The sequence below is a fragment of the Taudactylus pleione genome, unplaced genomic scaffold (assembly GCF_031769625.1).
Source record: "Taudactylus pleione unplaced genomic scaffold, aTauple2 ptg000253l, whole genome shotgun sequence".
Taxonomy (NCBI): domain Eukaryota; kingdom Metazoa; phylum Chordata; class Amphibia; order Anura; family Myobatrachidae; genus Taudactylus; species Taudactylus pleione.
In genome coordinates this window covers 3,188,476-3,201,024 of record NW_028284655.1, presented here as the reverse complement: position 1 = coordinate 3,201,024, position 12,549 = coordinate 3,188,476, and the positions used below count along the sequence as shown (strand labels likewise).

The 12,549-nt window shown below is 42.9% G+C and overlaps 1 protein-coding gene across 3 annotated transcripts in view; it reads left to right on the top strand.

Moving 5' to 3' along the window:
- The first annotated feature begins 1,315 nt into the window (after nt 1–1,315).
- Nucleotides 1,316–12,549, top strand: part of LOC148515105 (patatin-like phospholipase domain-containing protein 6) — a 55,803-nt gene continuing 44,569 nt past the window's right edge. For 2 of the 3 annotated variants that reach the window (XM_088480342.1, XM_088480340.1), the window contains exons 1-2: nt 1,316–1,341; nt 3,809–3,856. In XM_088480342.1, the coding sequence (XP_088336468.1) occupies nt 3,818–3,856 (39 nt within the window). In that variant the 5' untranslated portion in view covers nt 1,316–1,341; nt 3,809–3,817. Of the gene's footprint in view, nt 1,354–3,808; nt 3,857–12,549 lie in introns of all 3 variants that reach the window. The other variant, XM_088480341.1, reaches the window with a different exon arrangement.

Genomic DNA, 12,549 nt, shown 5'->3' with positions numbered 1-12,549 from the left:
ATTCATGCCCAAATCCTTGTTGTACCATGAAAATAATAATTGTAAACTGTGTAAAGGACACAATTCTTTGTTTACATAGTTAGTTTAGTGATCTAACTTTATTTAAATGTTTTAATGTAACGTGTTCTGAATAAGAAGCTGGAAAATGAATAAGAAGTGAATAAGAAATTAATAAGAAGCCAACTTCAGCCTCGTGGAGTATATGTGGTTAATTATTTTGTTACTGTACAATGAAGCTCTGCTAATGGGCATAGTTTGATAACACAAGCAACCGGCATCTGAGAGACCACGCACCAATCATCCATAACATTAAAACCACCTACCTAATATTGTGTAGGTTACCCTTGTGCCGCCAAAACAGCTCTGACCCCTCGAGGCATGGACTCCACAAGAACTCTGAAGGTGTCTCGTGGTATAGCAAAACTGTCCGGTTCCTTCCGAAGTATATACACCCTCAATGGTGCTATCCACACCGTGGTATAGCCTACACCCTACACAAGTGCAGAACTAGTCACGGCCTCCACTCATATTGTTTTATGTATTTTCCTGGTGCTCCAGTTCAGTCACATAGAGTCTTTGCTTTGCATAGCCTGCAAAAGTGGGCAAGTCTCCCAACTGGTGGCCTACCCCCTGACCCCCCCCCCCCGCACCATCATACAAACACTCCCACAGCGAGGGCGTTGACTCGATTCACGTTCAATAAAGCGCTATATCACTGCCACGCCTGCTTGTGCCGTGCCATGTCCCAATGCTATGCCGACCTGGAATGTCGGCAAGCATGGCTACATGTCTAGTTCAATTTAAGAACAAACATATTGGTAGGTATATTAATGAGTATATTAAATGCAACAAGTGAAAAATTCCAGTGGGTTAAAACCAGCCCAGTGGGTTAATAATACAGTACTAAAAATACTCCAAGCTAATTCTGCCAGCACGGTATGTAGAGCAAAGGGCACTATGCTATTTATACTCTTGTAAATAGAGTGCATGGTTCATTCAGAAACATAAGAACACATCTATATGGGCTCTTACCTGTGTGCTGTACAGCAATGGAGCAGCAAACACTTCTAGCATATTTGCTATTAAAATGCACTTTAAACTTAACTGACACTGAGCTTGTTGTGTCTGTCTACAAACATTAGTTTTTTTGCATGGGTGTAGCAAGATGGCTGCCTGGGTTCGCACAACATTCTGTCACATAGAATTGGTGGAGCAAGATGGTGCTTTGTTTACTGTCACTTCCAAATATGGCTGCAGTGCAACCCATGGCCAGCCCTGACTGATGATGTCACTAATAGTGGCTGAGGCATGATAATAAGAAGTCACGAGAAGGTCGAGCAAGTGAGGACACAGGTGGAAAGTGCAATTTTCTGTGTGATAATTCCCATGCACTGATTTTAGTGATGAGCTGCATAGACTGCAGGGGAGCAATCTGTACATGTGGGCAGGGAATATTATTAGATGTTATTGTAATTAGCAGCAGTAAACAATACCTGCTTTATTTTATTTATGCAATAAATGTAATGCATCTGTAGCACAGCAGCATGTTTATTATAGTGAGGTGCAATGATCTGCAGGAAAATGTCATGTGCTTAATTTTGTAAAGAAACTGGGCATGAAAAAGCTTTAGCATATCAATCATGTCTACCATGAAGAGTTAATATGTGTGACCGAGTGTTATTGTGTTATAGCCAAATATAAAGAATGCTTGAATTAATTGAAATATAACATAAAATGTCACAAAGAAGAATTCCCCAAGATGGATAAACCTGCCAGTAATTCTGCAACAGGTGTCTGCAAAATGTTACTGAAAACGTAGTGGGATGCTGCCAGCCAGATGGCACTTACATTTCACATTCTAACTGAGGAGTAAATTTACTAAAGTGACAGTTTTCAGAAGTGGAGCTGTTGCCCATAGCAACCAATCAGATTCCACTTAACATTTAACTAGCAATCTGATTGGTTGCTATGGGCAACATCTCCACTTTTGTAAACCCGCACTGTAGTAAATATACCCCTGGGACCTAAGATGCAACTAATAAAATGTATCTCCCTGCCCAGGGGCATCTTAAGAGAGGAAGGGGCCCCCTCCTCTCTTCCCGGTGGCCGGCAGCCGACTGATCCGGCTGGCCAGCCACCGAACCATTACTAGACTCCAGGCACTAGAGTGTGCCCGGAGTTTACTGCGCATTTTCCGGTGTTCTTAGCAGCGCTGACACCCGCCGTGGGACCACGGACAGGCAAGTTTAAAATAATATTGGTGCATGGTGTGCAGTGTGACCTGGACCCATTATAGATACGCCACTGTCCCTGCCTGAGATTTCTACAAAGCTGACTATAGTACTTCTTGCAGTAGGTCTCAGTAACACATGCTGGCAATATTGAAGCCAATTGTCCTGCAGAAATATGTCACATAAAACAGACGGGTTTGCTATATGAAATGATATTCTCTGTAGGCACATTACACACAAACGTGCGGGGAATGGTGTTGAGGTCTTTCAAAGTTACATTGTATATTATGTAGAATGTTAATTGCAATAATACAATACTGTTCCCCAAATTCAGTCCGCAAAGCACCCTAACAGTCTAGGTTTTATAGATATCTTTGTATGAGCATAGATGGTTAAATCAAAATAACTGAGGTACTAATTTATTTATTTATTACCAGTTATTTACTGTATATAGCGCACACATATTCTGCAGCGCTTTACAGAGAATAGTTGGCCAATCACACCAGTTCCTGCCCCAGTAGAGCTTACACTCTGTGTTCCCTATAACATGCTCACACACATACACACTAGAGCAGAGGTTCCCAAACGCAGTCCTCAAGGCTCCCCAACAGTTCAGGTTTTAGATATATCCATGGTTAAGCACAGGTGGTTATATCAAATTGACTTTGGTACTAATTAAATCACCTGTGCTCAACCATGGATATCTCTAAAACCTGAACTGTTGGGGAGCCTTGAGGACCGTGATTGGGAACCTCTGCACTAGAGTTAATTTTTGTTGGGAGCCAATTAACCTACCTGTATATTTTTGGAGTGTGGGAGGAAACTGGAGCACCCGGAGGAAACCCAACAAGCACAGGGAGAATATACAAACTCTGCACAGTTAGGGCCATGGTGGGAATTGAACCCACGATCTCAGTGTGGTGAGGCAGAAATGCTGACCATTACACCATCTGTGCTGCCCCTAATGAAGTCACCTGTTCTCAAGTATGGCTATTCTTCTATCCTTGACTGTTAATGTACCTTGCGTTCCGAGTTTGGGGAACACTGCAATACAACCTAAGAATGTGGATGTAGTTATGAGGCCGTCGGTCTCAGTACCGACATCCGAATCCCAGCAAGGGACTTAAGAAAGGCGTCAAAATACCGGCGCCTATCTTAATCCCGATGCCAGAATGTCAAAGGACGCCCTAGGCGTTAGCCACGGGAGGAGGGGCGGTGAGGGTTAGGTTTAGGGAGCATAGCAAGGTTAGGTTGGGGGGGGGGGTTAGGCACCACTAAGGGAGGGTTAGGGTACTTCTTCTCCCTTCGGGCTGCCGGCGTCAGGATATGAACTGGCAGCTGTTCAGCCGCCCGGACTTCATACCCATTCTCTAAGAATGGGCTGCGGCTTTTGGTCTAGAGTGTCTTATCTCACCATTGGTAACAGCATATTCTGTGTAGCACAGTAACGTGAGTACCATTTGCTTTGGAAAAATCCTATGTGCTTTTCTGCCTGCGTTTACAGCATCTCATTCAATAACTAGAAAATGACTAAAATATCAGTTGGTTTGTTGAGTTTAACCCCTTTCTTTGTGCAGGACAGTCATATGATGCAGGAAAAATGGAGTTTACCTGTAGCTGAGGTGGTAAGTATTGCTTAGTACATGAATCGCTGTCAGCGGATTAATGCATTGTATACGCTTCAGCAGATTTAAACAATTAATAGCATGAACTGATGCATCTGTGCCTCCTTTATAACTGTATATATCAGTTGTAGCTTTGTCATTATTGACTGGTTAATTGAACTGTGTTGCGTTGATTTGCTGTTGAGCAGAACCCAGCGCAGTTCAACCTGAGCTTTAAAGAGTGATGAATGAAACATAAGAATCACATAGCCCCATTCACACAGTGGTGAATGATGAGTGCTAGATACAGTATGTAAGGAAATAATACCTGAAGTGGCTTCTGTTCTGCCAAATTTTCATCCTGTTCCCCTAAGTGACTGTGTGATAGCCCTGGCTATTCTTATACCCATTTCACATTGCCAGCAATAAGCCGGCTTATTGCACGTGAACGCACAGCAACCCGGGTTACTGTGCAGTGTGAAAGAGCCCAGTTGAAATAACCTGGGTAATGAGCAGGGTTCAGCACTGGTTCAACACTGCTCGCGGTGCAGTGTGAATGGGTAACCAGGTCGAGACAACCCGGGTTCCGTTCACAGCATAGGAAGAGGCGGCACTTGGAGATGAGACCATGCCGGCTCACTGCGTGATGGTGGTGACATCATCGACCTGGCATTAGTGCTGGTTTGGGCCGCCAGTCTGAAAGGGGTCTTAGACGGGTCGCACCCAGGATGGACACGTGTACAAAATCCTGTGTGCAACCCGGCATTGCAATGTGAAAACGGTATTACAGCATACTTGCCTACCCTCCCGATTTGGTCGGGTGTCGCTCCCGACCTCCTGGGAAGGCAGGTAATCCTCCCGGCTGTGACGCAATTCACTTGAATCACGTCATTTTGGCTCTGCCCCTGCTTCCCAATGCCTGTAATATTGTCGAGGGCGGGGCCAAAATGGCGCAATCGTGTGGCTCCGCCCACAAATTTACGTAGTCTGGCTTGCTCCGCCTCCTTGCGATGGCCACGCCCCCTGTCATGCCGATCTGGCTGCTCCCTTCTGGAAGGGGCAGCCAGAAAGTCGGCAAGCCTGTATTACAGAGAACAATGATCATTTTATAAAGCAATGTCTGAGATGAAGTGAAGAGCCATCATAGGATAAATACCTGTATGAATACACACTGAAGGAAACTCTGGCTCATCAGCAAGCTTCAATGTATAAGGGGGCACCATTCATTCCTACATTATGGGGCAGAATCTCTGTGCCTGGTTGTGAATATTTAGTAAATTTACTAACAGTTGAAATGATGTTGCATATGACATTGTCAGGTCAATTGACAGGCCTTATACTGGGATTGGAGAAATATAGAATCTTTGTCTAAAAATAAATGCATGTTTTGTGCCATTCCCCTGTTTTCCAGCATTAGGCTCTGAATGGCAGCCTTCATTTGGTGCCAATGGAAAATCATTAATATGCTTGTGACATTCTAGTGTGGTGGAAGCTGTCTGAGATGTACCTGTTATCGTCTGGGCTTTCTATGCTCACAGCAGAGAGACACACAACACAGTATAGTGACACAGCAAGTACAATGAGATCTAGTTAATTAAGCTGGAACTCTGCGCTGTTCAGGAACTAGTTATACTCAAGTAACCGATAATAATTTATGCACAACAATACATTATCATTACATCATGCAACACTGTAAATTATATTTTTCTGCTATAATAACCAATTTATTATAACATAGATAGAAATTCCATACTCTCAATACTATTTATTATTCCTCTATAGACCCCTAACACCTGGAAGTCCTGCCTGGCCAGGTCTTTGCAGGGATGCTTTCAATAAAGCGAACTATGAATTCCTACCTATCTATACACCCTAAATGTCACTAGTTAGCATTGTAAGTCGCACAAGAAATAATTGCTTTCTAGACTTTGATTGTGGTTCCAAAGCACAAAAAGATATTATTCATTAAAAAGCAGATAAGTACACGCTGTGATCTAAATGCAATTAGCGCAAACAGATGATATAATCACTTGGTATAGTTGAATACATATACATGCGCTCTGAATCCAGATTCCCGGCATCAACTATGAAACCTCCATCAACAGCAAGGAAAAGATGACTAACTAACAGATTCAGGGAGCTTGCATATAAACCTTTGCAGATATAGGTAATACAATAGAACAAGTTGGCATAATCCCATTGGTTCTTCCTGGTTCTCCTGTTACGGTGCAGGTCATAGGTCAGTTTGTATTGTAATAGTTCAGCCTCCAACAGTCCTTTTGTGTCCGTTTTCCCGCCAAAGAACAAGTCTGAACTGGCTAATTACATTACATGAACAGAGTACATTTCAATACCTATCTCTCTATGATCCATAATTCCCAGACGCATGTTGCGATTTCCTTGCCTATAGAACCGGAAATCTGCAAATAAACAGTGGGTCAGAATGGCACCAAACACGGTCTGTTTATCATGTACTAAACCTGAGATCATAAATACAGTTGCTTTATTACATAATTAATAATGAATATAACCTTGGATATTAACCTTAATGCTGGGGAACTTATCTATTTAAGTGTACAATGTGTAAGTATAAGGATATTAAGCAAAGACGATAGTTAGCGTTGTGCGACTACGTATTTGTGGAGTACACCGTGGTACGTGTTTTGCAGGGTTGTTCATATTATATGTTTTAGTAAATGTATGTATTTATATAATGAGGACTTTTAACATTGTTCTATTGCGTGGGAATCGCACGACGCAAAATAATAGCATCGCTGTATGTACTGATATTGCGGGATTCGCTAAAAATGGCGTGCGGCCATTCGCAAAATTGCATTTTGTTGCCATTCGCAAAATGGCGTCATTCGGATTTAATTTTTAACAAATTCTGTCTCAGCCAATCATCTGGCTTCGACAGTCCACCCTTTGATAGCAAACAATACACTATCACACTCTGGTTTTAAAAATTTAATTTAGGCTTACACTATGACATATTATTTAATATTATATTATGGGATGGCACAAGGTGGTTCTTAAAACATCATAATGTGTCTCTGGGAGGGGCATAAAACTACCCTTATACGCACACCGCAGATCTTGGGAGATCATGGGAAAGATGTGGGGATGCACCTAACCTACAAAGGAAGTCTTGGAGGGGATAGGGACTTACATTATTTAAGATGCTTTAAAATAACATTTTATTAACACATTTCATGCATGGCTAAATTTATACATCATCTGATGGTACATTCTAGTTCAGGGCTGTAATGCAGTTATTCATTTACCTTGGTATTCATTCTATTCATTCTACTACTGACCACCATCATAATTTTATTCCTTTGATTTACCTTATTACATTTTCCATATTTCACCACAGTAGGAACACATTTGACACATAAGCCAATTACTATGATGACAACCAATATGAGGATCAGGAGTTTACCTATGCTAGCTACTATTTCCTGGACCCACTCTCCTAGACTGGAAAACCATTTCACTGGGTTCAACCATGAAACCCATTCTTCTACCTTCTCCCCTACTTCAGCCACTGAAGCATTATGGTTCTTCCAAAATTCCCATTTCAGCTGCAGAATTTAGTCCATCTTCCGGTCTATCACCTCCTTGGGGTCACTAGTATCATTTGTAATATATGTGCAACACTTTATACCAAATTGGGTGGCCAAAGTTACACAATACCCTCCAGTGACAGCTGTTAAATAATTTAACACTAGCCTTTGTTGCACAAGTTCTTTCTTATAAGCTTGTAACTTCCTACCTGTATACCTAAACGTGTCATAATACATCTCGTTGATATTATCTATTAATTTAGCAAGATCTTGGATATATCTAAAATTTAGTGTACCCCGAGCGATCCTGGTGGTATCCAATGCAACTAAAACTTGAAAGCCAGTTGTTTCACTAATCAATTGTGTGTCTTTATGTACATCACCAGGTATCATATTTCTTTTGTCTTTATGTTCATACTGTGTGTGAAGATATGGTGATGGTGTGTTTTTATGAATACCAAGCATTTCAACATGTGTAAGGGTCATAACCTCTGGGAGTACTCTTCCCAGATAACACAAACTTTCGGAATTCAGAGAGAGCCACTTATACGCTTTTCTACTACATATAAAATATACATCATCGGGGAGAACATAAAGGATAGTAAACCTCATTATCGTCACACACATTTCCCTAGCAAGTGATCCTATTTCAGGTTCTCCCATTTGACTCATGCAAGTTTCTGGTTGTAATACCTTGGCACAATACCCTTCTGGTACCCTACCAACCATTTCTTTGGTGGAACTTAGTGTATATTTATACCGGAAATGTGTCTTCCACCTAGTCTAATTGTGCATAAGAGTTCAAATTTATAGGTTCACTATCAGCTCTTAGTGAGAAGGTCATCGTCTGGTTATTCCCCGTCACCTCCCAACTTCCTGGTTTATTGAAGTTGGTGATGTTCAAACATAAAAGTGATTTATCTACTTGGTACTGGTGGAGTTTAAAATGAGGTGCTTTGGACTTAAGAAATTTTCCATTCAGTGCATTCCCTCTTTGCAGTTCTAAGACCTCAGAGACATTTAATGGAAACGGCACTAACCCTACATTATGCTGTCCCTTAGGCACATGGGAACACACCCAACAGTCAGTCTGGTTTAAAACTTTGCTCACCATAGTATGATAATCCTCTAAAGAATACCAACCCCAATACTGGTTATACTTAGGTTGGCACCGTTGGATGCATCTCTCATCGACTACGGACCCACAAAACTCACACATACAATAATCCTCAGACGATAGACCATCACACTGTCTCCGAGTTTCCAGAATAACAGATCTCTTAACAATTACTCTACTGGGTTTGGTCAGGTACCGCCCTTGTGACTGTATTGCTCCTTCTCCCAAGTCCACTCCATCGATATCACCCTCAGTTCCCAGCTCCGTCCTCTGTCCTCCGTCACAGAAACCAGAGATCCCAAAACAACCCAGGATAATGAGAACTCTGGGAGAAAACACAAAGCTAACCACTGCTGAAAATAATGATCTACAAATTTCTTTAGCTCAGGTATCTCACTGTAACCTTTAACCCTCCCGGAACAGGCTCGCAATTGACAGGTCTATGTTATCTGCCTCGATTCCGCCTTGTCTCTCCACCGGTTGGTTGACCTTCTTACAGTGAGTGGAATGGACCCAGGTATCTCTCTCTGCCACTTTTAAGGAGGTTGTACTCGTCAACAACACCTGATACGGACCTTCCCACCGATCTGTCAAACAACCTGAACGCAAGAAATTTCTGATCATAACAAATTCTCCAGGTTCAACATCAGACAGTTTGTTTCTGGCATATCATGTGACAACAATTTCAGTTTCTGCTGTTGCTGCTTTAACTGTTTACTCATTGTTATAAAATACCTTACAGTAACCTCATTGTTACTTTTCAAATCTTCCTGTGGACTTATAATCAAATTAGGTTGTCTACCAAACAGTATTTCAAGGGGGGACAGATTGAGAGGGGGTCTAGGAGTTGTCCTGATACTATGAAGGACAAGCGGTAGTGCTTCAGGCCACCCCAGTCCAGTTTCTGCCATGATCTTACTTACTTTATTTTTAATGGTACCGTTCATCCTCTCCACCTTGGCGCTGGCTTGCAGTCGATAGAGGGTGTGAAGTCTACTATTAATACCCATTAACTTACACATATTTTGGAAGACATCACCTGTGAAATGAGTACCCCTATCACTTTCAATAATTCTAGGGATACCGTATCTGCATACAAACTCCTGAACAATCTTCTTAGCAGTAAACGCAGCAGTATTAGTGGCAGCTGGGTATGCCTCAACCCAATTTGAAAACACAGTGCACACTAATACATACTTGAGATTCCTGCAGGGTGGTAATTGGATGAAATCAATTTGTATTACCTGAAAAGGTTCATCGGTCGGAGGAATGTAGGATGGCTCGGTGGGGATTGTTTTCCCAATGTTTTTCCTCTAGCTGTTCAAACAGGACATTGCTCTCTTTTCCGCTTGAGAAGAAAAACCCGGCGCACACCAGTATGCTCTCACTAACTTGCACATACCTTGCTTTCCCAAGTGAGTCAGACCGTGCGCTGCCTCAGCCAGGCTTGAGTAGTACGCCTTGGGAGCCACTGGCTTACCTTGTTCATCTCTCCAGAGTCCAGAGGACTCTTGTCCACGTCCCTTGGACCTCCAGACTGCCTTTTCCTGAATGGAACACAAATTTTGCATCTCAATTAATTTCTGCATATCAATCGTTTGAAACATCATTTGGTTAATTGGCATGTTCACTTTTAAACCTGCTGCCCATTTGGCAGCCTCGTCTGCCCTGTTATTGCCCAGTGACACCGGATCGTCCTCACATGTATGGGCTTTACACTTAGTTACGGCCACTGCCTTAGGCAATTGGAACGCTGTCAGTAGTCCTTTTATATGTCTGGAATGTGTGACTGGTGTGCCTGCTGCTGTCATAAAATTTATCAAATGCCATACAGCACCAAAATCATGTACCACCCCGAAGGCGTACCTAGAGTCAGTGTGATATTAGCAGATTTGCCTTCTGCTAATTCAAACGCTCTTCTTATTGCCACCAGTTCCGCCACTTGGGCCGAGTAAGGTTGACCAAGAGATTCGGCTTCTATGAGATTCGCCTTCTATGTCTTCGTCATCTAACACAGCATAACCTGTACATAACTCTCCAGTGTCAGTCTGTCTATGACCACTACCATCCATGTAAAATGTCACATCTACATTTTCTAAAGGTGTATCCCGTATGTCAGGTCTTGCAGTAAAGGTTTGATTCAGATATTCCATACAATCATGTGCATCAATATACCTGCAGAACTCCCCATTCCGCCAGCGACTCACCTCTCTCCACCCTTTGTGCATCCTGTGGCACATACGTTGCTGGGTTTAACGTACTGCACCACTTAATGGTGATGGTTGTAGGTGCTATTAGGGCTAGTTCCCATTTTGTGAACCTAGCTGAGGAGACATGTCTGGTTTGGGCAGAACTCAGCAAAGCAGATACAGCATGGGGAGTATAGACAATCATATCATGGCCTAATACTACATCCTCACTCTTACTGTCCAATAGAGCAGTTGCTGGGTTTAACGTACTGCACCACTTAATGGTGATGTTTGCAGGTGCTATTAGGGCTAGTTCCCATTTTGTGAACCTAGCTGAGGAGACATGTCTGGTTTGGGCAGAACTCAGCAAAGCAGATACAGCATGGGGAGTATAAACAATCATATCATGGCCTAATACTACATCCTCACTCTTACTGTCCAATAGAGCAGTTGCTGCTACACTTCTTAAACATGTTGGGAGTGATCTTGCCACAGTGTCCAATTGTGCACTGTAGGCTACGGGCCTACTGGCATCTCCATGTTTTTGTGTGAGGACCCCTGCTACGTCACCATCAGCTTCCGTACAGTATAAATCAAAAGGTTTCTCTTAATCAGGTATTCCTAATGCAGGTGCTCTTGTAAGACTGTTTTTAAGATTAAGAAAGCCTGCTCTGTTTCCTATGTGTGTATGACACAATCGGGCTTTGAGGAAGAAACTAAGGACCTCATTCAGAGTCAGTCGTTGTGGCCGCTCGGTCGTAAGGGAAAAGGGGCCGGATATGCAAATGAAGCGCTCGCAAGTTGCGTCGTTAAGATGAGATCGTTAGCTGGACGAGCGAGGGGAGGATGCGGCCGTAAGTCTAAAAACACGCCCCCTTCTCATTCGCAATACACGTAATCTCCGGGTATATAAGGATTAATCGAGACCATCAGGAACCATCGGAGCTGGTTGTAGAGCTTAAGGTTGACCGTACCCTCTCTTAAGCACTACAATCAAGTCAGTGTAAAAACCTCCCATGTCACATGTGCCATGACACTACTTAGTTAATTATGCACTCCCATAGAACGCCGTTTGCATAGTCAGGCACGCCTGCGTTCGAATCTCTACTCCCCCGTTCACAAGCACCTTCCCCTGTTACCACCCACAAACGCCTCATCCTGTCACTCAAACTAACGACCTGGCCAAGTTGAAGGAGAGAGAAATTTCCGATCGCAACAGCTAGTTTGCGCACGCGCATTGCGAAACTTATGCATGCGCTGTAATGGCAAGGCCAAAATCGAAAAACCTGGGATCCACATTCTGCAGTATCCACACATTCCCAAGAAGGTAAGGATTTGCTGTTGGTTATGTGGCAGTGTCATGGTCTGTATGGCCTGGATCCTGTTGGTGGTCAGATGTCGTAACCCCTGGGTTAGGCAATGTCCCAAGTATTTAACCCTGGACTGGCATGGCTGTAGTTTGTCCTTAGCAACCTTGTGTCCTGTTTGCAAGAGATGGAGCAATAAAAGTTTAGTATCATTTAGACATGACATAAACGAATCAGAACACAACAATAAATCGTCCACATATTGTATTAGAACAGATCCATTGGCAGGTTGAAAAGATTGTAAACAGTCGTGTAAGGACTGGGAGAAAATACTGGGGCTGTCTATGAAGCCCTGGGGCAATCATGTCCATGTATATTGTACCCCCCTGTATGTAAATGCAAATAGGTACTGACAGTCAGGATGAAGTGGGACAGAGAAGAACGCAGAACAGAGGTCAATAACAGTAAAATGGGTTGCATTTGGTGGGATCTGCATGAGAATGACAGCTGGATTCGGCACTACAGGGAATTAGCT